Below are 24,086 nucleotides of genomic sequence, written 5' to 3' on the forward strand. Positions count from 1 at the left end.
TTAATAGAAACTGACTTCTCAGTTCTTAAAACCGTTTCTCTGCTCTGTGCTCGCTAAAATTATTTCTTCTCAGTAAAAAGACCCCTATTTCTGAAGAAATTAGAATGGTAAAGATGCCTAATTTTCAAACCTGACCTTACTTCTCTCTAGAAACGAATAGTATGCAGCATTAGAGCCCCTTTTGAAAGTGTGAGTGGCTCTGAAAAGAGCCTTTGGGTTTAACAGCACCTGGAGACATTTACTTGGAGCTGGTGTACTTGGTGACAGCCTTGGTACCCTCGGACACGGCGTGCTTGGCCAGCTCCCCAGGCAGCAGCAGGCGTACGGCCGTCTGGATCTCCCTGGAGGTGATGGTCGAGCGTTTGTTGTAATGCGCCAGGCGCGACGCCTCGCCCGCGATGCGCTCAAAGATGTCATTGACGAACGAGTTCATGATGCCCATGGCCTTAGACGAGATGCCGGTGTCCGGGTGGACCTGCTTCAGCACCTTATACACGTATACGGAATAGCTCTCTTTCCGGCTGCGCTTGCGCTTCTTGCCATCCTTCTTCTGCGCCTTGGTCACTGCCTTCTTAGATCCCTTCTTGGAAGCAGGAGCAGATTTAGCCAGCTCAGGCATGGTGTAAAGTTATCAAACAGACGAAAACTGACAACACCTGTTACAATGTTGGCCTATTTTTGTAGGGCTTCTATGCAAATAGGTGCTTAATCTATCTCAATTCCTGATTGGGTCAAATCAGCCAGTAGAAACCTTTTATGCAAATAAGGTGATTTCAAATCTGCTTTTTGATTGGCTGTTTAAGTGGAACTAACACTAGACATCCCCCCCCACCGTCAGAAAAAATAACTTTCGTTTTCAAAATAGTGCAAAAAATTAATGTCTTGTCCGTAAGTATCTACTTGTGAGCCTTGTTTCTCTCTAGATCCGGACCTAAAGAGACAAACGCCCCATACAAATTTATGACTAGTTTTCTGCCAAAATTCAGTTACCGGGTTAGTAATTCTAGAAAAGAGAACATAGAAATTAGCTAAATACATAAATGTTTTCAAAATTATGCCATTGGCATTTCCAATTCGGCTTGATCAAAGTCGGCAACACTTAAGCTTTACGAAGAATTAAGGATCGTCACATTTCAACGGCGGTAGTATTTTCATGTTTTCTAGGAACAGTGTCTGGAAGTGATGCCAGCGTTTGTTGGAGAGCTGGGAATTAGGTAATATGGTGCTTGCATTGCTAAAATAAAACGTTTATTCAAAATCAGAACCTTTGATAAGTGACGAAACTGGACTCGATCAATTACATTCAAAACCGTAGTTTTTGAAAGGGCTCAGAACTCTGGAACGTTCATTTTCGTCTCTTCCCAAACTTAATCCCGAACAAGGGGATTAAAACAAAACCAATTAAGGTATATATAAAACATGTAACATACAGGGTGAATAAATGGCGGAGGACTTTAAGCCAGAAAATATAGACCGTACTGCAATAGATCTAGATTTTCTAAAGTGAGACCTGGTATCCAATCACAAGGCCTATCCAGTTACTTAATTCACGGCGCGGAATTTGAAGATTCGGACCAATCAGGAGGACTTCGCCTGTATAAATAAGAGCAAGAACAGCACGGCTTGTAGTTGTAGCAGTGTTTGCAATCTCTCACTATGGCTCGTACTAAGCAGACCGCTCGCAAGTCGACCGGCGGCAAGGCGCCGCGCAAGCAGCTGGCCACCAAGGCGGCCCGCAAGAGCGCGCCGGCCACGGGCGGCGTGAAGAAGCCGCACCGCTACCGGCCCGGCACGGTGGCCCTGCGCGAGATCCGCCGCTACCAGAAGTCCACGGAGCTGCTGATCCGCAAGCTGCCGTTCCAGCGCCTGGTGCGCGAGATCGCGCAGGACTTCAAGACCGACCTGCGCTTCCAGAGCTCGGCCGTGATGGCGCTGCAGGAGGCGTGCGAGGCCTACCTGGTGGGGCTCTTCGAGGACACCAACCTGTGTGCCATCCACGCCAAGCGCGTCACCATTATGCCCAAGGACATCCAGCTTGCTCGCCGCATCCGCGGGGAGAGGGCGTGAATTGGCCTTAATCGAGTGATAACTGAAACCCAAAGGCTCTTTTCAGAGCCAAACATTTGATCATATAAAAGGTGCCGTAGTACTTGGTCATTAAGAGCACAAATTTTGCGCAGTCCCGAGAGACCTTTGTGGAGAGTTTCGGAATTAAGCTCTTTAAAAAGCCTATGTGGGGTTTTTTTTTGGGGGGGTTGCATTGGGTCTTCAGTGCTGCATATGGACTTTCTCTAGTTGCGACGAGCGGGGGCTACTCTTCGTTGTGGTGCGCGGGCTTTTCATTGCAGTGGCTTCTCTTGCAGAGTACGGGCTCTAGGCTTGAGGGTTTCAGTAGTTGCAGCACTGGACTCAGTAGTTGCAGTGCGTGGGCTCAGCAGTTCTGGTGCACAGGCTTAGTTGGTCCGTGGCATGTGGGATATTCCTGGACTAGGGCTCAAGCCCGTGTCCCCTGTATTGGCAGGCAGTCTTAACCACTGCACCACCAGGGAAGTCCTAAAAAGCCTATGTTATTTTTAAGTTTTCAGTGTAGGAACTGCCTCCATGGCTTTACTTGCACACCCCCGTTTGGCGTATTTTGTGTAGGTTTGGTACATTTAGGCGTGGCTAAACGCTAGGTCTACACCAGGGTGCCCTTGCTCACCAGAATTGTGAGGCCCAGCTCACTAGCAACCACAAGGACCTGTTGAGAATTGTCACGGATATACCACGACCACCCCTAAAACGGAGCCAAGGCTTAGGTTATTAGCTTTATCACCAAAGGGAAGACCTTGACAGCTCCTGAGAACTTGGTGGCGGTCTCTACCCACCAGGTCTTCTCTACAAAGGGCCGAAGCAACCAACAGGGGCAGCTGGGTGGGTCTCTGAGTAGGAAAAAATGGAATGAACTCGAATGCAGGAATCATGAGCCTTTCAGCAGCCGCCATTAAAGGGGCCTTTTTCTGTTTTCCTAAATTCCCTATCTTAATCTCTAGATCAAATCTTATGAAAGTACCTCATATTTGTCAGTAAAACATGAAAATCAGCTGTAAGCTTGAGAGTTCTCTATTGCAGAAAATATTGTCTTCGCTTTCTTCTCATCCCTACAAAACAGCAGTGTGATGTTATTCTGTATTGAAACGATATTCCCTTCTTGTGGAAGTAACAAATTCTTCACTGTGTCTAAACTGGTAGCTGAAGGGAAAAAAGTAAGGAATTTTGTACTGAAACTATACAGCCTGTTATTTGGAAATGTAGAAAGGTTGTTACTAATTGGGTTACTGTAGACCGTTTGGAAGGATTTTATGTCTATTCAAACACTTCAGCAAATTTCAGGTTCAAGATGGGTGAGGCATCCTTAACTACAAAATTGAGATCCTTCTATTAATTTATTGTTTTTTAATGGGCTATTTCCCCTTGAGGATCAGTAAGGAAAGAGGTCAGGTGATAAATTTAACAGAAACAAAGCTGTAAATAAATACACAGGCCAAGTTAGCCATTGTAAGTCCTAAAGGTTTTATGAAAGAAATCTTTGTTCTTGGAAGTCTGTCAGGCATTGAGACTCGGGTGCTGAGAACTGGGGAGCCTGGACCCATATAAGGAAAAAAGTTTAGCTATTCATAATTCCAATAATGGAGTGTTAGATATTTGTAACGCTACATAAAGGCATTCCATATTAGAATGTACTTGCCCATATCCTGTACTTTCTTTGAGATTCTAGCACAGTAAGTTTTTTAATGTCTGTTTCTGTCTCACCAGATGGTGGATGTCAAGATATGAGGACCAAGGGGGCACAGAAAACACCTAGTTGTATTATTAAATCCATCAGAACATCTAGAACAGTCCTTTGCCTAAAACAAACCCTCAGGAAATTAGTCAAATTGGAATTTAAAATAAAAATGATTGAACAAACAGGAATTACCATTCAGTTTATTCCTGATTACAGAAGTAAAAGATTGATAGAGTTCATGTAACTTTAATACTATATAGTTTTACCACGTAGAAATAATCAACATTAATTGAGTGGTTGCATTACTGAGTCGGCCAGAAGTCATGTATTAGTCTATGAAGTCTCCAAAATATAAGGTAAATTCAATAGTTCTCTACTAATATACATAATTATTATTCTATTAGTTCTTTACAGATGAGGAAACTGAAACTAAGAAAGTTTCAGTTAAAAAGGATAGAGCCAAACTTTTCCCCTTTAGCATTGCTCATTAAACAATAGCATTCGTATGATCCTCAACAGTTACCCCTGAGGCTTTATTCCTTGGAAGAGCTGTCATAGGAAGACTGATACGTTTATCTTAACATTTTCATAATATGTTAAAGGAAATGGGTGGATTTTGAAAATGTACAGGATCATATAAAACTGTGTTCTATTATACTACAATTATTACAGCCAATTGCACAGAAATATAATTGATGCACAGCAGTAAAATTATAACATTAACTTGGACAATTTTTAGCCTTTCTGTCCATCATCCAAACAATGATCTTGATTGTTAAGACACACACACACACACACACACACACACACACTTTTAAAAAAAAAATTTAAAGGCATACCTTGAAATGGTAGTGCTTAACATGAGATTCTTTTAATGAATTTTGATTTTCTTGGGGAAATATCACAAATCTAAATCATGTCACATTTTATTTGTACCTGTTGGAAAATTAAGTTGTATAACCATTTCAGGCTTACCTGGTTGCCTATAAGTACACGTAATTTAAAAACAAGTATATAATCTCTGAGTGACCAGTAGCTTTATTTTATAGAAGTGATAGCTAAAAATTAAGATAAATCAGAAATGCCATTCTTTTTCCACATCCTGCCTACCCCATATGTACACAGGTAAATATTGGTATTTTACATCTGAAGACTTTTATCCTGCAAAGGTGTTTTTTTTTTCAGTAACCCCAACACCTTGGATGGCATACCTCAGAAAGTAAGGGAGCTAGTGCCTAAATCAAGCCATGAGGAGGGTCATAGAAGGGGCAGAGAGATTTATTACCCTTAGCTTTCCACAGAAAAACAGAAAATCACTGGATCTGATTATTATGGGGGTAATCCTACCCATTTGACAGGATTTTAAAGCTCAGTCAATTAAAAAAACACCTAGAGTAGTGGGAAAACAAGATAAAGAAGACTAATGACCTAGGGTTTAGTTTAATGACAGAAAAGAATAGATGCATTATAAATTTTCCATTGACAATAATGGTACCCAATTATTAATGTCATCAAAGCACATTATCAGAGAAACTAGATTTTTCTAATTAGGGAAATTTATTCATGCAGTTGGAACTTGAGATGAAATTGGAAAGGTTCTCCCAGGTAGAAGGAGAGAAGGAATTGCAGATGAGTAAAGTTGTCCAAAAAACAAAAAACAAACAACAACAAAAAGGAATAGAAAGGTAAATTTCAGTTATTAGTGCTGGTTAGTGTGAGCAGAAAGTATCATTATGAAAAAAGGCTATAAAGTTCTCACTTGAACCTAAGGCAAGAATGACAATTTTTATAAGACAGAATGACCAGAATTTAGGAATTAGGGGCTGGAGAACCTGTTAGGAAGAACCAGTTAGCAAGAAACTGTTTAGGATACTGGTTAAGAAACAATGGACTCATCCAGGTATGAGAGGATAAGGAGAGAATGTGAGAGGGGAGAAACTGTCAGTTACTGAAATTTATTCAAACATCTACCTGATTTAGTGACTGAGTGACATGAGTAATCAAGGCCTCCACACAGTGACATGAATTCCATCTGCCTCTTCCAGTTAAAAGGAGTCAGGCAATTACTAAGTAGAAGGGAGAAAGTAGTGATTTCAGCCTGGCCCCCAAAATTACTTTTGGCTTACACCTATGCCATATGCATAAGTACCCCCCTGCAGCTAAGAAAATATGAACATGCCCTTCACACCTTCCATGCTAAGACATCCTTTTTTCTTTCTTTCTTTCTTTTTTTTTTTTTTTTTTGGTATATTTTGGAGACAACTACTCACACAGGCTCCTGCTTGATATTTGCCATCTTTAAGTGTAGATCTGTTGAGTTTTTCTAAACCTGGGTTTTTGCCACTGTGATTGACAGACCACCTTTGTTTAGCAAAAGAACATCAGAAATGCAAGGATGAGTGTTTCAGGAGACCCTCCTAGGGATGTGGTTTACTGATGAAATAAATACAGGGACTAGGAATGAGCTTCCTGATCCCTCATCATCCTGCTGCAGAATATCAAGACCATCCCAAGATGTTCATTTTAACCTGCTTTAACTGCAACAAAAATTTTGGGAGATGGAGGAAGAGTTAAACAAGTTCTGATTTCCTTGTAAATTAGAAACTGTCCCAAGGAAAGGAATATGAATATTAATTTACATAAACCAGTGTAAAACTAGAAGAGCATTGATTGAATCGTGTTTAATCCCTTCTGGTACATTCCAAAGTGATTGTGAATTGGATAGCTCATAAAGGGCCTAAAATAGAAATACATGAATGTTATTTTTTTCTGGATGAGCCTAAAAAGGAAATAGAGAACTCTACTCCTTTTCCAGTTGACGTAATAGATGGGGAGCAGTGCTCAGAAAATGACACTAGGAATAAAGAAACTTGTGTTTGAGACACAGGTCCATCATTTATTGACAAGGTGATTCTGGTCATTTCCTCTTTCTAAGCCACAATTTTCTTAACTTTAAAACAAGTAGCTTAGGAAATTCCCTGGCAGTGCAGTGGTTAGGACTTTCACTGCCATGGACTGGGTTCAATCCCTGGTTCGGGAACTAAGATCCCACAAGCCACGCGGTGCAGTCTAACAATAATCAAGCAGCTTAGCTATACCTACGGCAAATGCTTTATAGTGAGGCAGGCATAGAAGTGGTTTGTAAAATGTAACGAACTACAGAGATACTATATAGTAACCATTTTCCTGAATGTCACATTCCCACATAACACTTATTCCTCATCACTCATAATCAAAAGCCAAACTCTCTCATTCTGGGTATTAAAGACGTCACAGGTCTCTTCCCCCTTCCTTATCTTTCCCCCTTGATGCAATCTCTTATTTTCAAAAAGATTCTTCTGAGTAACCATTTCACATCTTCCCATTTATCCAAATCGCCTTCTCAACCAAACCAGTCTTCTAAGAGGAGGGTTTTTTGGCCCTTTCTAGAAAGAAGAAAGTATGGAATACAGTTGTGATGGGGAAAAGATGAACTCCTGCTTAGAAAAGCTAGAAAGGTAATCACAGGCTACCTCCTTTTTTTCTTTTAAAGAAAGTTTAAATAGTAAAGTTTAATAAACTATTAACCAGTAAGTTGTGTGTGTGTGTGTATGTGTAGCTGGGGGCGGGGGGGGGGGCGGTGAGGGCCGCTGGGTATGTTGTAAACAAAGAAATAAGATGAAGTCTTTCAACCATGAGGTGTTTGCCACTGAAGAGCTGCTCAGGGACTCATGACTTGTTTTGTATAGTGGACTTTATGGATAGTCTGGAGAAACCTGTAAACAAATATCTTCTCAATACAATGTTTTAAAATACTTAAAGCATACAGGATAAGAAAATTAGCCACATTAAAATACAGCTGTCAGAATGTATTTCTTTTACGTAAAATGTGTTTCATTAGTCACATCAAATAACAAGGAACAACAGGTGGAATAACAAATGTCAGTTTCAAGGAATCAGAATGATGTAAATTTTATTTCAAGATATCTGCAATATCTTCAAAGTGATCCAAAAACATCTGTGATGGCCACTGTTGAAAAAGTCAGAGGCACTGCAAAATCCATTGTGATAAGCTGCCTACAGATACACTTGAAGGAAATGCTTAGCTGCATTTAGAGTTTGGTAAAATAAAGATGTAATTTTTCCCCATCCATGTTTACAACCCCCTAATGGTCTGCAGAACTCAGATTTTGGTCAAGATTTGCCAATAAAGTCGAGTGGCCTTCCTCAGAAAATAACAACAACAAAAACAGGGATGAAGGGGAAATGATGTAATATCAGGTCAACCCATCTTCCTAGAGCCATTTATTTTGCCCTGGTTACTCCAGCTCAAGGTGCTCTCTAAGCAACCTCGTTCCCTTTATCAACGGTTTTTACTTGTTTCTGCCTCCCTGTTTGTTGCCTATTCACCAAAAGATATTAGACCACCAACCCAACTCCCTGGGGCTTGTCAACATCTGAGGGGGAAAAAATCTGGCAAAGAAAAGGGTAAATTATAAACCGCCAGGGGTAGCTTACTTTTTTCTATCCCTTGGTGTCAGGGTGGTAGCAACAATTATGCAGATTTAGGCAGAATAACAATAGCACAAATAGGACTACATTCATCAAGCGGAAAAACCCAAGCTTTTCAACTGCTTCCAAGTATGTATCAATACAAGTCTTAATATCTCAGCCTCTAACTGGTGCAGTATTTTCTCCTGGAGCCCATGCAAGTAACTCCAGAAGTGCGTTCTGATTGGTTAACTCTCTCAATAGCCTCTGCAAACCAATGGGAATGGAAATTTTATAAACATCCAGAGACTATAATAACCCCTTCCTTAAGCTGCACTATTTCTTTCCTAACATGTCTGGACGAGGAAAAGAGGGCGGCAAAGCGCGAGCAAAGGCCAAGACCCGCTCCTCGCGGGGCGGGCTCCAGTTCCCCGTGGGCCGAGTCCACGGCCTGCTTCGCAAGGGTAACTATGCCGAGCGGGTCGGGGCCGGCGCGCCGGTGTACCTGACGGCGGTGCTGGAGCACCTGACGGCCGAGATCCTGGAGCTGGCGGGCAACGCGGCCCGCGACAAGACGCGTATCATCCCGCGCCACCTGCAGCTGACTATCCGCAACGACGAGGAGCTCAACAAGCTGCTGGGCAAAGTCACCATCGCTCAGGGCGGCGTCCTGCCAACATCCAGACCGTGCTGCCGCCCAAGAAAACCGAGAGCCACCACAAGGCCAAGGGCAAGTGAATCTGCCGCAAAGGCTCTTTTGAGAGCCACTATCATTAGAGGACTGTGATCACAACATTCGGAGAGCTCTGAACGTGGCGGTGCGCGCGCACCCTGACGCATAGCCAATCACGTTAGGGCGGCAAGTTTAAAATAATTGCTTAAGTTTAAAAAAGAATTTTACCTTATTACAAGGCTTGTTGGTTACCTACGGAAACATATCCGGCTAAGCTCTTTTATCTGAAATTGGTGGGTGGCTCTGAAAAGAGCCTTTGAGATTTTCAAAGTAGGACGTCCCGCTACCGATTTACTTCTTCTTGGAGACCGCCTTCTTAGCCTTTGTAGCCTTGGGCTTGGTAGCTTTAGGCTTGGCTGCCTTGGCTTTGGGGGCTTTGGCCTTGGCCGGACTCTTAGCCGCCTTCTTCGGCTTGGCTGCCTTAGCCTTTTTCGGGCTCTTGGCCACTTTCTTGGCCCCAGCAGCCACCCCCGGTTTCTTGGCTTTCTTAGGGGTCTTCTTAGCGGCCTTCTTGGGGGTGGCCGCGCCCGTGGCTTTCTTGGGCTTCTTAGCTGCCCCAGCAGCCTTCTTGGGCTTGGCCGCGCCTGCCTTCTTAGCCTTGGGCTTGGTTTCCCCGGTGGCCGCCTTTTTGTTGAACTTGAAGGAACCTGAGGCGCCAGTGCCCTTGGTCTGCACCAGGGTGCCCTTGCTCACCAAGTTCTTAAGACCCAGCTTGATGCGGCTGTTGTTCTTCTCCACGTCATAACCAGCGACCGCCAGCGCTTTCTTCAGCGCGGCCAAGGACACGCCGCTGCGCTCCTTGGAGGCGGCGACAGCCTTGGTGATGAGCTCGGACACCGGGGGCCCGGACGCCTTGCGTTTTCCAGCAGCTGCGCCGGTTTTCTTCGTCTTCTTCTTAACAGGTGTTTTCTCTGTAGGTGCGGGAACAGCAGGGACAACTGGAGCAGTCTCCGACATTTTTCTGTTTAGCCAGTTAAGACAAAAACTAAGCTTAAACTGTCAGAACGGCGTGTCCCGGGAACCTCCGGCTGGGGGTTTATATAGAGAGTAGCTGCGTGATGATTGGTTGCCTTTTCCGTGCGCCGCGCTGCTACGAAGGGCTCCTCGGCTCTGCCGAATGGCTGTGTTTTTTGCCCCTTAAAAAAGAAGAAAAATATAAGAAGTCTGGGCACGAAATAATTAGGGATTTGGGGGAAACTGATCCGAGACTCTTCAGGCTTCGTTCCTGCCTTATTTGCTATACCTAGTTTCAAAGCCGGCCCCCTGAAACTTTCCTGATTCCCCCAACTCTCTTGGAAACTTCGGTCAAATTGAGACAACTTTCAGATTTTCCTTAAAATTACTAGTTCTCTCTGCTTCCTTTGCAAATCTTTCTTCCAGGGCATTGTCATACACATTGTTTTCTTTTCAACCTTATATAAATAACCTCATTTTTACTCAAATATACAAGGAAAATCGGTTTTTTCGCGGGAGCAATAGCACAGCTCTCCTGCAACTTGTTTGCTCTAAGCACTGGGAATTGGCACTGGGGTAGAAAATTCTACGTACAAGATGGATAAGTATTTTTAAAAGGATAGATTTTTTAAAAAAGTATTTGAGTGACCAGTGTGTAAACTGGGTTTGCTCCCAGTGTTTCGGTGATTTAAACATTTTTGGAAGGATGGGGTGTGAGGCTGCTCCATTTATTTTCTAGATAAACAGCTCCAAATAGAGTCACCAACCTGCTCTAAAAATTAGTATAATAGATTTTTCTGACCTAGAATGGGCATTAGAGATCAATCACACCATCTACAAAGAAGAAAAGTGAATCATGAAGCAACAGATTGGCAGTTCTACATCATTTTACCAGCTCTGAGCTCAAGAACTCCGTAAGATCAAGTGGGTTAAAATTGTATATTGCCTAATGATATTCCGTCCATAAGATTTTCTTCCTCCATTATTTAGCACAGAATTATGTACATATTTCCTATATTTCAAAATGATACTTAAAATACAAAATTGATTTATCTTTTTTCAACATTGCAAATAGGGACACAGAGGACTAGAAAGTAAAAAAAAAACTCTCATTAAACTCACTTACTGAATCTTCATAAGTTTCCCTGGGATTTTTACTAACAAAATATGAACTGGGCTATCATGACCTAAATTAATTGGCTGAATGTGTCCACTAAGGAGTTGAATAAATATTTCATAGCAAACATGACTGATTTACTACTCCATCTCTTTGTAACACAGAGAGCTAATGGAATTCGATAAATATTGGATAATTAAGCACAAAATTAATATCCACCAAATAATCAGATACTGAAATTAAACCTCATGTTTGTCAAAATAAATAAACAAGAAAAGTATTTTGGTGTTGTGTTTTTTTTAAATAAATACCCCTACTTCCTAAAATCTATTTATTCTGGCCTACATTCAATAGTGACTTGAGAATTTTTTCATATAACTCCAAGACAGGATAATCAACTTAAAAGATGTCATCTCTTTGCACTGAACTAATTCCATAAAAATGACTTGGCTTGCTTTTAAATAGTCATTATTGGCTGGCACTGTCTGTAACTAAGTCTCTGGGACTTGAGACCATGTTATATACCAATTACAAATACAGTGTGTAAAGAGGGAAGCTTATAGGATTGGATCTAGAACATTCCAATTTTCCCAGGGAAGGCATTTTACATTTGTCTGGAGGATGGGGCTACTTGTCATCCTCAGTATCATCACTGTCAATAGCAATAGTAACAAATATTACATAACGTCCTTTTCCTTTTCAGCCCAGAGCCTAATACTATCTAGACCTAAAGATAAAATTAAAATTCAGATTTTTAAACCTTTACTATTTTGATGATCATTGTAGTCATGAAATCAGTTGTTGAATACTTGTTGGAATTGTTCCCTAAGTTGTATGTAATCAATTTAAGATAGGTGAAAAGTTCTTTCTACAGCCGATGCCACCATTTCTTTCTTGTGCAACTGTTACCGGTTCCCATGGCTATTTAGGTTCCAAATAAGTGAGAAGACACTGGGGCTCAGGGTCATCTGCTTAATTGTTTATAGGTAATCTCTGCCATTCCTGGAGGGCAATAATTGAGACTTGATTTCACCTGAAAAGTTCTGCCCTAGATGTGTATAGGAGGATGGAGCTGTACTGTGTGTAGGTACTGTTATCTCTTGAGATCCAGGTATTTATGCTCTAACTGTAGCATGGACAAGGTTCTTGAAAGCTGGATCACCCCATGGGACTATAAAGTTGAAAAGTTTCACCTATTACTTGGTAGCCCCCAAAAAAGTTGTCTGTATTACTTTTGAATCCTAAATCTGTATATATTCTAAAACCATTGACTTTCTGCTAGACTAAGACTTGAACTATTTTTACCTTATAGATGTAAAAAATAAATAAGAAAAACTAAAGTTAAACAAGTGATGGATGTCTCACAACTTCATGTTCTCTCAATTTTGGTGTCAAGCCCCCACTCACCATAGTAAATGACTGTGAAAGAGATAGGTAGGGCTCACCAGGGCAATCCACAGGGGCTGTACTTAAGTGTTCCAAAATTCAGTAAATTTCAAACATTTAAGGAGAAGAGTGACTATGTTGACTAAATATCAAAAAGGCCAAATTAAAAATAAGGGATATAGAGCAAATAGAGCATTGTTTTACAATGTAATGTGTTCAGAAGGGTAATGAGAAATCACATCTATTTTAATTTCCTATCAGATGGTCTCACCTGAGGACACTCTACCACTTGAAACTCCCCTTCAAGCACAACTATATATCAATATTATTCATTTTATTTCCTAAAAAGGACACTACTACTCTCAAACTTCCACTTTCATTTTTACATGTCCCTCTGTGTATCTGTAATATCTGGTACACGCAGAAGGTGACTAATTTCTATTATACCTCAAAGATACTCCAATCCTCATTTCCTGCAGCAAGCCTCATTCTCAGGTACCTACCACACTCTCTTTCCCAGTCTGGGCTAGAAGTTCTCCAGAAGAAGTTCTCTATCACAATACAGCCCAATGCAACCTATTGCAATGATGGAAATGTTCCGTAACTGCACTATAGAACAGACAACAACTACACTTGCTTGTGGTTATTGAGCACTTACTTAAAGGTAGAGTGACTGAAGAAATTAATTTTTAATTTTATTTAATTTTAATTTAAATGGGCATACGTGGATAGTGGCTAATACAAATACAGGAAAGCACAGCTCTAAAACAATTCTCAAACTTGAATGAGCAAACCACTCACTTGAGGATCTTAAAAATGTCGTATTAGTTCAGTAGATTTGGGGCTGGTCCTGAAATTCTGTATGTCTAACAAGCTCCCAGGTGATGCTAATGTTGCTGGGATATGACTGCTCCACCCATCACTACCAGGATGAATCTAGGATGGTGGGCTGATTACATGGCCCCTCACCCCGAGTTTACTTTTCTCTTTCTTCAGCTAGAGTTTGAGTTCTTTAAAAGAATGTGTGATTGTCTTTGTAAACCTGGTATTTGTACACCACTCTTGGCGTATAGTAGACCCTAAATTGTTGAATGAATGAATGCAATGAATCAATGATTCTTGTTCAGTGACTTCCTCAAAAAGGAGAGCAGGGGAGATCACAATGTCTAAATCCATAGGTAACTGCACCTGAACTAAATCTCAAAAAGTCTGTGACTCAAGGAAGTTAATAATCCTCTGACCGCTTATATGGTAAGCACCAGCAGAGAAGGCTTTTTTTTTTTTTTTAAATCACCTCTAGTTACATAGAAGGCACTCAATGTGAATTTGTGGACTGTGAGTAATGTTGGCATTTGTCTATTAACCAATACTTATCTGTGTGTAGAACTTCAGTTACCCTTTTTACTTGGACAGTATTTCACTCTTGTTATTTTTTTAAAATTCTGTTAATTTGCAAACTTATTCATCCTGATGTATCTTCAATGCTTTAATGACATAGCTCGGTGGTAGGTGGCAAGGACATAAGACCACAGAATCAGAAGGCCTCAGTTCTACCCCCAACAATACCATTTATTAGAACAGGATTAGGTCTTCAATCCTGGGATTCTTCATCCTCACAATGTAAATAGTGCTTTATAAATTGGGGAGAAAAGAGCGGAAATTCAATTAATGTTGGTTCCCCTTACTAGATATCCCTCTTTACCAGGAATGCTGAAAAACGATGGTTATGTAAACGCTTCGCCAAACGGAAATGTTCAGGATCAGCCAAACTTAATAAGCATTACTAGAGTTTTTAAGAATACTTACATTTTTTAAAGTATCTTCATGTTTTCAAATTAATTTTATTCTGCTTTCTCTCCCTTTTGCAGACAAATGTGGCGGTACTGCCTCCTTTTGCTAAATAATAAAAGTGGTGAGGAGACTTGTACAATATTAATCGAGAAAACCCACAGGCACACGACTAGAGTCCACAAAACCAGCGACTCTGGACCCCAACCAGGAAACAGGAAACAGATACTGAGTCGCATTTCCCCGCCCCCTTCCCTGCTAGGCAATAGCAGACGGCCAGTGAGGAAGGGAAGAGGCGGGGGCAGAGGTCTCGTTCCCGCCCCCGCCGCTTCAGTTTCCTAATAGGTCCGTAAAACTGATATATAAGAGGCTGCAGCCCGCTGTTAAGCGCTGGTAAGAGGTTAGGAGTCGCTGTGAGCCATGTCTGGTCGAGGCAAGGGTGGAAAGGGTCTGGGAAAGGGGGGCGCCAAGCGTCATCGTAAAGTTCTCCGTGACAACATCCAGGGCATCACCAAGCCTGCTATACGCCGTCTCGCCCGGCGTGGTGGTGTGAAGCGTATTTCTGGTCTTATCTATGAGGAGACCCGTGGGGTGCTGAAGGTGTTCTTGGAGAATGTAATCCGCGACGCTGTCACCTATACCGAGCACGCCAAGCGCAAGACTGTCACCGCCATGGACGTGGTTTACGCGCTCAAACGCCAGGGACGCACTCTCTACGGCTTCGGCGGCTAAGTTTCATTGCGGTCTTTGGCTGTGAAGCTCTTAGTTTACTCACAAAAGGCCCTTCTCAGGGCCACCCACTTGGTCACATGAAGGGCTGCTAACTAGCACAAAGGAGAAACAAAGGTAATATTTAATGTTTTATATTAATGCTGGGTACCGATTTTAATTAAGGCAGTCGCTTTCTCTTTGTAGACGCCGGCTGTCGCGTTTTTTTTGGTCTTTTTTCAGAGTTAGATATCATCTCAAGATGGCGGCTCAGACATGCCAAAAACAAAATCGTGCGGTGGAACTGCTGGAGTTTTTACTCAACAGAAGTGAATTGCATTTGACGTGGCATCAGTTTTCGAATTTCAACATGTTTGAGTTCATTTTACCCCCCCAAAACATTAAAATTAACTTGTCTAGAATGTCCCAGTGACCCAGCACCTAGTGTCCTGAAGAGGGTACCTGGGGCCTTTAAGCAGCCTTCTTCCCACAGAAAACGTCGCAGATAGCTCTGGATAGATGGAGCCATAGGTAGTGAACTCAAATCGGGTGGAAGAGACATTGTAAAATTTTGTCTTATCTAGTGTACTCCTGAGGACGCGTTGGAACTCTTAACATGACTAAGAGGTCATCACTCTTAATGCTTTGTTTCCAAAACGTTGACAATGTGACCTTATGGCCATCCCACCTCTGACTGCATCCTTACCTCTCCATTTTCCCACCAGGCGGAAGAGGTGCTCTTCAGGCCCTCTCATGCTCATCCTGCCACCTGTGTTCTAAATCTTTCACTCCCAGAAGCTTTGTGTTTGTGTCAGTGAAAACACACCCTGGTGTGTGGGTGAACACACACCCAGGGACAGTTTCATTCTGTCCCTGTTAAGATAGTTATTAATGGAGCCCACTTCCACTATCAATAACTTACTTGCACAGTAGATTAGTTGGTCCTTCTGATCTAATCATAGTGATATCCCAGCTTAAAGTTTTATTCCTCTTTCTACTGGCTCTTTCCCATCTACATATAAATATGTTTCAGTGTCTCTCAATTTAATCCATACCTCTGTCAATTACTAGATCCTTTCCATTTATCAAATCTCCAAGCCTTGGGTAATCTGGAGTCACTATCCTCATGTCTTTTCATGATTATATGACTTCTTCACAAATCACTCACTAAATATATCCTTGGCATAGTTACCAGTGACCTTCGAAAGGCCAAAACCATGCACATCTGACCCTGTTTATTACTCCTGCCTTCACAATCTTCTCACAGTGTTTTGTGGTACCTTTCTTCCTAACCCAGATCCTATTGTTCTCCATGATCCTTCTCAGTTTGCTTCTTTGGGTCCTATTCCTCTGTTCTGTGGTTCCACTCAATTAACAAACTCTTGTTCTCCATTATCAGTTCATAGATCCTCCTTGAGCCGTCTCTTCCAGAGTGTGCCATAAATGGTGAGACATCTTGGCACCCCGAAAATTGAATATCAGCTGAAATGGAGCAGAATATGCCACCCCAAGATATGCCACTTTGGCATAAGGATTATTTTGAGCTAAGGCGCTTGAAAAACAGCTAATGAAAGAATGGGGCTGTGATCTCCCCTTTTCTTCCCGAAAGCAGATAATTATCCCATGTGAAAGGTGCCATCCCTATCCCAGGAGGAAATGAACATTCTTATCACCGGAAATGGGGAGTCCAGGATGAGAGAATCGATACAAACAGACCTTGTTAAAATAATCCTTATCTTCCTTTAGTCTCCCCATATATTTTAATTGCTATTTCACAATTACTACTCTTTGTTCAACCTAGTATATAAGCACTTAGGCTTAACTGCTTTTTCGGTGTTCATTTTCCTGTGAAGACTCCCATGTACATGTAAAAAGATTAAATAAAATTTGTGTGTTTTTCTCATGTTAACCTGTCTTATGTCAACTTAATTCTCAAGCCCAGCTAGAGACCCTAAAAGGGTAGAGGAAAATTTTGTTTCTTCTATACAGCTTTCTAATCCCTATAGTGGCCTGACAGGTCTCTCTGCCTGCATTATTCCCAATCTACAATCACTCCCTCCCACTGCAGAAATCTGAGTGAGTTGCAAATTTCATCATGCCGTGTAGGAAAAAAGAGCGAGAGAGAGAGCGAGAGAGAGAGCGAGAGAGAGAGCGAGAGAGAGCGAGAGAGAGAGAGAGAGAGAGAGAGAGAGAGAGAGAGAGAGATAAAGAAAGAAAGAGAGATTCTGAGGCTGGACAAGCCTAACATTTATTCCAGGCCTGATAGTGCCACCAAGAGGGGCAGACAGCTATTAAGGAGCTCCCTGGAATAAAATGCTGCACTCATACCCTCTCTCTCTCTCCGCCCCCTTCTCCTCCTCCCGCCTCTCCCTCTCTCTCCACCTCGCTGCCTTCTCCTTCTTTCTCCTTCCCCTTCCCCTTCCTCCCCTTCCCCTTCCTCCCCTTCCCCTTCCTCCTCTTCCCCTTCCTCTCCTTCTCCTTCTCCTTCTCCTTCTTCTCCTTTTTCTTCACTTTGTGTCAGAGTTTGTGAAGAGTCTGGGATCTTACCCTACTTACAAGATAATAAGATAACCTGTAAGTCTTTCATGGCTGCTGGCAGTAGACACAACACTCCTAGGTCAGAGACAAGAGGCTTTATTACAGCACAGCACATCAAGCAGCAACTTTGCATTGGATCCCCTTGTCCATCAGGTCCCACAGGGGCGACCTGGAGGGGCCCAGATGGATACTGCACACACAGTGGGTTTGCATCACAGCCAGGGTACAGCTTGGGGGATTGAACTGAGTGTACTAAGCAAATCCGCTCTTTGTCTGGGGACAGCCACTATCCCATTCTTTAAGGTTCCTCAGCTCTGATAAATGGCATTCTTGGCACACCCTCAGGGCCTGTGGCAGATTGCCTCTGCCAACGCTGGGTGCAAAGGCTACACAATAAGGGTGTAATTGTGTTTTGCCCCAAGCTAGTGTATCCTCCTTGAATATTCAGTCTATGCATTGATATATGAGTGACACCAGGAAAGAAGAAAGCTTAGTTCTAACTTCCAGTAATTTATAGCTTGGTTGAACCAGAAGGTTAAACAAAAACAATTAGAAAAAATAATAAAAGAGAGACTATATTCAAGTAGGAACACTTATGGTCAGAAATTTCATTCTTAGAGCCCTTTGCAGGCAAGGGAACGATGAGGATATGAGGAAGAAGGTCATATTGTAACCGGAAATGGGGTCTGGCTGCTCGCTGCTCAGAAGCCAATAAAGAGGCAAGGTTGGTGGAAAGGAAAGTTTGCTTTATTTTGGATGCCAGCAACTGGGGTGGGGGGAGGGGGAGGGCGAACGCCTGTCCAAAGGCTGACTCCCCCCAGCTGACAATCAGTGGGCAAGAGCTTTTCCAGGCTGAGGGAGGGCGCTACATGCAGAAACAGTACAGTCAGCTCTCATAGTCATCTTGAAACTGGTCATGCGGTGGTCTGACCAGCATCATCTTGATCATTAAGTACAGTTAGTCTTTACTTCCAGGGTCGGTTTGTTCCCATTTCTTTGAGGCCATTTCTCGGATTTGTGGCAGCTTATGTCATGGCTGCAGTCTGGTCATCATGTAGTTAACTTCTTCCACCTGGAGGGGGTTTCAGTACCTACAAGGCAGCTCACAGGATGTGGCTCAGAACATTAACTATAGCCCTTGAGGAGGAACTAAAGGTCCTTGACTATGCTTAAGGACTAAACTATTATTATTTGGTCTTCTTTGACAGTTTTCCTTTGTTTCTGTATTTTCTCACTTCTCTGATTAAACTTATTCTTTGGCTAAAGCCTTTACACAGACAAAAGTCAGGCTGAGAACATGGGGGCATAGACCATACTGTCCTGCTCCGTTTCAATATGACAGCTGGGCCCAGAAGGAGTAGCAGATATTTGGCTGAGGAAAGAGCAGGGAAGAGTGAGGGGAGAGGAGGCAGGTGTAAGGGGGATTCACTATGTTATTGAAGAGTGCTCAGTTCTGCGAAGGACTGAGTATACGTTAAGTTACATCTAAGTATACGTTAGACTCAGAGACTAGAGATAAACGTGTGCTGAGCAGAGGATGGGATTGAAGGACCAAGTAGGCACCACACATTCATGAGGCACATAAAATTCTCAGTATCTATGAGGCATCTCATACTTGATAAGTCAGCCACCCACTTGACCTCTGCCCATAGGATGCAGATAAAACCCATTGGTGAGTGGCAACTATAGACCAAGCAAATATACCCCTAGATCTGTTTAATAGAGCAACTGTGTGTGATTGGCCCAGCTGCCTTCCACCTGCTCAGTCCTCTTGTTCAACTTAACTCTGGTCCTCAGAGGCCCATCATCAGGAAGGAAGGCTGATGTGGCAGAGAGCAAAGGAGATTATATGAACATTGTGTAAATAACAGGATTCATCTAGCGAGGACCTTCCACCTGTTTGTCTTATCCTAAGTATGCTGTGCTGTACATCTATTTCCCCATGCTTTTTGCAACATGGTTTAAATTGATTAAAATTTCTAAGCATTTTAATTTGGTCTGTGACCCCTTCTGCTCTGTGACCTCTGGGAAAGTTGCCTGGTAGTGTGCTTGGAGGTGAAGCGTGGCAGAATATGCCACCCTAAAATATGCCACTTTGGCTTGAGTTATTTTGAGCTAAAGGCACTTGAAAAACAGCAGGTGCAAAACAGCACTCTGACCTATTTTCCTTCTGAAAACAGGAAATCAAACTCCCATATGGAAGATTCCCTCCCTGTACCAGGAAGAAAATAGCATTATCACCAGATAGGAAGCTTAAAACAGAGAACTCTGCATTGTTAAACTAGCCTTTATCTTCCTAGTTCCTTTTCTACCATTAACTATTCTAGCCCAAACTCCTTTGTCTTGTCACATTTTCATAATTTAATTTAGTATATAAGCCATGTAAGAGCTGTACTCTAGTGTCTGTGGACACCCCAAATATTTATTTCTACTCAAAGAACCCATGACCCTTTACTTACCAGCTGCGTGGCCACATTTGGCCACTAGCCACCTGTTGGTCCCGAGTTAATCTTATACATCAGGAACAGCGATAGTAACACCTCCAGTATTGTGAAAACACCTTAGGGACTGAAGACCAAACTATGTCTAATCAACATTCTAGTGCTTCACTTCTCCCATCTGTACCAAACTACTCTATAGACCACGAAATGGTAAGTGTGGGCTCTTTCATAGAAAAGGTAGGTGGCCCTGAAAAGGGCCTTTACCTTTGCTATAGAAAAGAGAAAAACCTTACAAAGGTCAATCTTAGCCGCCGAAGCCATAGAGAGTGCGTCCCTGGCGCTTGAGCGCATAGACTACGTCCATGGCGGTAACAGTCTTGCGCTTGGCGTGCTCGGTGTAGGTGACAGCGTCCCGTATTACGTTTTCCAGGAACACCTTCAGCACCCCGCGGGTCTCCTCGTAGATGAGGCCGGAAATGCGCTTCACACCGCCACGCCGGGCCAGACGGCGAATGGCGGGCTTGGTGATGCCCTGGATGTTATCACGCAGAACCTTGCGGTGACGCTTAGCGCCCCCCTTTCCCAGGCCTTTCCCGCCCTTGCCTCGTCCAGACATATCAGAGAATAACTAAGCACGGCGACTGAGTCTAACGCTAACAACCTGCAGCCCCTTATGTAGCGATTGTGCGGACCTTTGTGAAAACTGTAAGACCAGAAAGGCGGGAAACCGTACTGAGTCCCCGCCCCTTGCTTCTAAGACCTGAAATGAACAAGGGCTAGGGCGTTTTACTGGTATTCAGAAAATAAGAATCTTTAAACAGAAGCATCAAACGTATACACAAAGGGAATTGCCTCGTTTAAGTATGTTTGTATGTGTTTAAAGATTTATCCATTCCATATATTCTTGGATCTTTGCCACTGGCCTTTAAGCCCAAATTCCCAAAACAAAGTAATTTACAAATACATTGACAAGCAACCACGCCAGGCTTTGGGTTTGGAATCCATAAGCAAGCTGCTCTCAAACTATTATTGGGCATGTTTATTAATCTATCTGAGACTCAGTGGCCTTATCCATAAAATAGGATCAATACTACTGATAATGGAGTTATTGTAAACAAAATAGCATCTAGTTCGTGAACAATAAATTTCTATCGCCCTGGACTTTGTTCTTAAAAACAAAGTATTTATAATACAGACAGGCCTAAGGCACATGGAAAGATTTCAAAACATTTCTAATATAACACCAGTTTGTACAGTGTGCTTTCATTTAGACAGATTAAGCATATAAATTTGAACAATTGCAGAGGAAAAGAATGTAAATTGTCAGGGGCTAATAATACCCTGTTCTTATATAGAGGACAGAGGGTGGAGGGGTGATTGTCCTTTACTGTGGTTGGTGCATGGAATTCATGCAAAGCTATCATAAACGCCAATGTTAGGCAAAGAGATTTTATGCAAGTGCCAGAAGTAAAAATGTGATCTTTCCTAGATTATTATATTATTAAAAAAAAAATTGTCGAGCACTATGATTTAAATGATGTCCTTGGAATAAATAGAATGTTCAAAATAAGAGATTATTTTTACTTCACACTATGATATACCAAGCACACTGTCCTAAGAGCTGAGCAGTAGCTCAACCAATTACCCCATCAGTAAATTTGAGATTACAAATATCAAATTTGAAAACTCAATTTACTTTTGAGGTAGTGGCAGCAATAGCTAAAAAATCACACACCAACATAAACGAACCAAACTGCTGTTCAATGGACACGTCATCACTAGAACAGCCAGAAGAAAGGAAAACACTGCTATTTATGCAAAAACAAACCAAAACACACCAAAAAAAGAACATTAATTTGTTAAACAAGCCTTGGGAGCCAAAGCAATACACAGTAGCAACTGCTAAAGAAAGATCACAGCTTTTTTTACATTGTTATTTTGAAATAACTAAATTCACAAAAGTTGCTCCAATAGTACCTAGAGTTCCTCGAACCCAGTTTCCCCTAACGGTGAAATCTTATTATCTTATAATATCAAAGCCAGGTAATTGACATTGGCAAAGTACTTTTAACTAGCCTACAGGCCTTACTCAGCTCTCACCAATTTTTCCATGCACCCATTTGTGTGTGTGTGTGTGTGTGTGTGTGTGTGTGTGTAGCCCTGTGCAATTTTATGTGTCACTACCATCTCAACGCTGACACAAAACTGTTCCATCATCACCAACGAACTCTTTAATGTAACACTTTTGTATTCACATCCACTCACTTCTCCCCTGTCCTGGGGCGATCACTAATCTGTTATCCACCTCTAGGATTGCCATTTTGAGAATGTTATATACATGGAATAATACAAGATGCAACATTTTGAGACTGGCTTTTTTCACTAAGTGTTACCCATCCAGGTAGTTGCATGTATCAATGGCCTCCCTTTTTATTGCTGAGTAGGATTGCATTGCATTGTGTATGAGAATTTATTTAACCATTCACCAGTTGAAAGATATTAAGTTGTTTCTAATTTATAAATAAAGCTGTTATGGACTTTCACGCAGAGGATTTTTGTTGTTTCTCCCCAGCTGTCCCCCACCCCCAGTTTTGGTTTGCTTTTTGTATTTCCTGCGTTCCACCTGAAAATTACATTTTTTAAAATGGCTGAAGTTCTGCGATGATGACTGGGAGCCTAATAAGCCTTTCAATAGTCACATAGAAATCACATTGCATTGCCATTAACACTTGCAGTTTTGCTTCAAGGTTCAAAAACATTGCACTGAGCTATCCCCACTGTTTCTGAAGGTGACTTCTGGTTTCTGTAGCTGAGGATTTGCTCCAGTAACAGTCTGCAACGTTTGTTAAATAAACTGTTGGTGTCCAGTGTCTTTGGTTCCTGCCGTGGGACGTGTGTTCTCACTTTTCTGCAGAGCTATTCACTTAGCTCCTGGAGAGCCTCCAGTGTTGCCTAATCCCCCCCACCGGGGAGTAAACCCAGGAATAAGGCTGGGCGTTCCCACTGCCAACATCTGTAAAACCTGACTGAATCCACAAACCTGGCATTGCTCTAGGGTTTGTCCTAGGATTCCGCATTTGTTAGAGGAAAGTTGGGAGCTCTTGTCTCATTGGTTCTTTGAGGATGAATAATAGGTGATTATGGCAAAGCCTAAGTTCTGCCTTAGTGGCTATATTATGTTTCTCATGCAGGGTGCAGACACATTCTGCAATCTGAATTTTCAGTTATGTGCTGCAACAACCTATGAATTCCTGATGTGCTGAACATACTTATTAGTTCAGGCCCCAGATTTGGTGCACTAGTGCTATGCCCAACTGTATCACTGACAGCACTGCTGCCCACTCTGCCGGTGGTGCTGCTGGAAGTTGAACTCTGGAAATCCCATGCAACCCATGTTTTGGGTACCAGGTCTCTATTTTCAGTACAGGAAGTATGACGACCTTTACCAGAGGAGGTATTGCTCATCACAGAAGCAAGTAAGTTAACACCAAGCTGCTCTCCAGTAGTACTCAGCCTGGGTCCTTGAATATGTTCATGTTCATGTACACACACATGTGTATGTGTGTGCATGCCACAGAAAGCATCCCTAGCATGCTTTCCAGGTTGCTCAAGGACCCACCATTTTTCTCATACCTGACGTCATCCCTGGACTTCTTGTATCAGGGAGAGGGAAATTTGAATTATTTTGCCTTGTCTAATAATTAAATTGACATAGATTAACGGGGGAAGAAAACAATTTGTACGCAGAGGTCATTCAGAAATGAGACCACCGAAGTAACCAAAGCAGGCCACATATATACATATATATATATATATATATATATATATATATATATATATATTTACATTATGTATATATATGCCATATATATATATATATATACATATACACATATATATATACACACACACACATATATATAGCTTGTACTTGGGGTAGCAGACAAATGAAGTTTGCTTATACAGCTTTCTTAGTGTTGAATTCCCAAATTCTATTAAGGATACTTTCTATTCTCATACTGGGATAAGGATATCTTCACATGGGAGGTTTATTTCTCTTTTAGGGGTTAAGAGGATAAAAATATTTATATATCACCTATTTTCCCCTGGCTGTTTCTCAAATAACTTTAAGGATTGCAGAGGAAAAGTAGTTTCAGGAATCAATGTCCTGTTCTTACATGCAAG

General features: G+C 42.0%; 5 protein-coding genes and 1 pseudogene across 5 annotated transcripts; 3 read left to right on the plus strand and 3 right to left on the minus strand.

Annotated features, from left to right (window-relative positions):
* Nucleotides 1-238: 238 nt before the first annotated feature.
* LOC136128813 (histone H2B type 1-L-like) lies at nucleotides 239-619 on the minus strand. The gene has a single exon (XM_065884738.1). The coding sequence runs from the start codon at nucleotides 617-619 to the stop codon at nucleotides 239-241; it is 381 nt and encodes a 126-aa protein (XP_065740810.1).
* Nucleotides 620-1,656: 1,037 nt separating this feature from the next.
* On the plus strand, nucleotides 1,657-2,119 carry LOC136129105 (histone H3.1). Its single transcript, XM_065885201.1, has one exon. It carries the CDS (start codon nucleotides 1,657-1,659, stop codon nucleotides 2,065-2,067), a length of 411 nt encoding a protein of 136 aa, XP_065741273.1. The 3' UTR covers nucleotides 2,068-2,119.
* A 6,469-nt stretch (nucleotides 2,120-8,588) lies between these two features.
* On the plus strand, nucleotides 8,589-8,974 carry LOC136128989 (histone H2A type 1-like; annotated as a pseudogene).
* Nucleotides 8,975-9,169: 195 nt separating this feature from the next.
* LOC136129143 (histone H1.3) lies at nucleotides 9,170-9,975 on the minus strand. Its single transcript, XM_065885259.1, has one exon. It carries the CDS (start codon nucleotides 9,924-9,926, stop codon nucleotides 9,261-9,263), a length of 666 nt encoding a protein of 221 aa, XP_065741331.1. The 5' UTR covers nucleotides 9,927-9,975; the 3' UTR covers nucleotides 9,170-9,260.
* Nucleotides 9,976-14,634: 4,659 nt separating this feature from the next.
* On the plus strand, nucleotides 14,635-14,946 carry LOC136129345 (histone H4). Its single transcript, XM_065885569.1, has one exon. It carries the CDS (start codon nucleotides 14,635-14,637, stop codon nucleotides 14,944-14,946), a length of 312 nt encoding a protein of 103 aa, XP_065741641.1.
* A 5,199-nt stretch (nucleotides 14,947-20,145) lies between these two features.
* On the minus strand, nucleotides 20,146-20,519 carry LOC136129316 (histone H4). The gene has a single exon (XM_065885530.1). The coding sequence runs from the start codon at nucleotides 20,515-20,517 to the stop codon at nucleotides 20,206-20,208; it is 312 nt and encodes a 103-aa protein (XP_065741602.1). The 5' UTR covers nucleotides 20,518-20,519; the 3' UTR covers nucleotides 20,146-20,205.
* Nucleotides 20,520-24,086: the final 3,567 nt, after the last annotated feature.

This window comes from Phocoena phocoena, chromosome 10, assembly GCF_963924675.1.
Source record: "Phocoena phocoena chromosome 10, mPhoPho1.1, whole genome shotgun sequence".
NCBI lineage: Eukaryota > Metazoa > Chordata > Mammalia > Artiodactyla > Phocoenidae > Phocoena > Phocoena phocoena.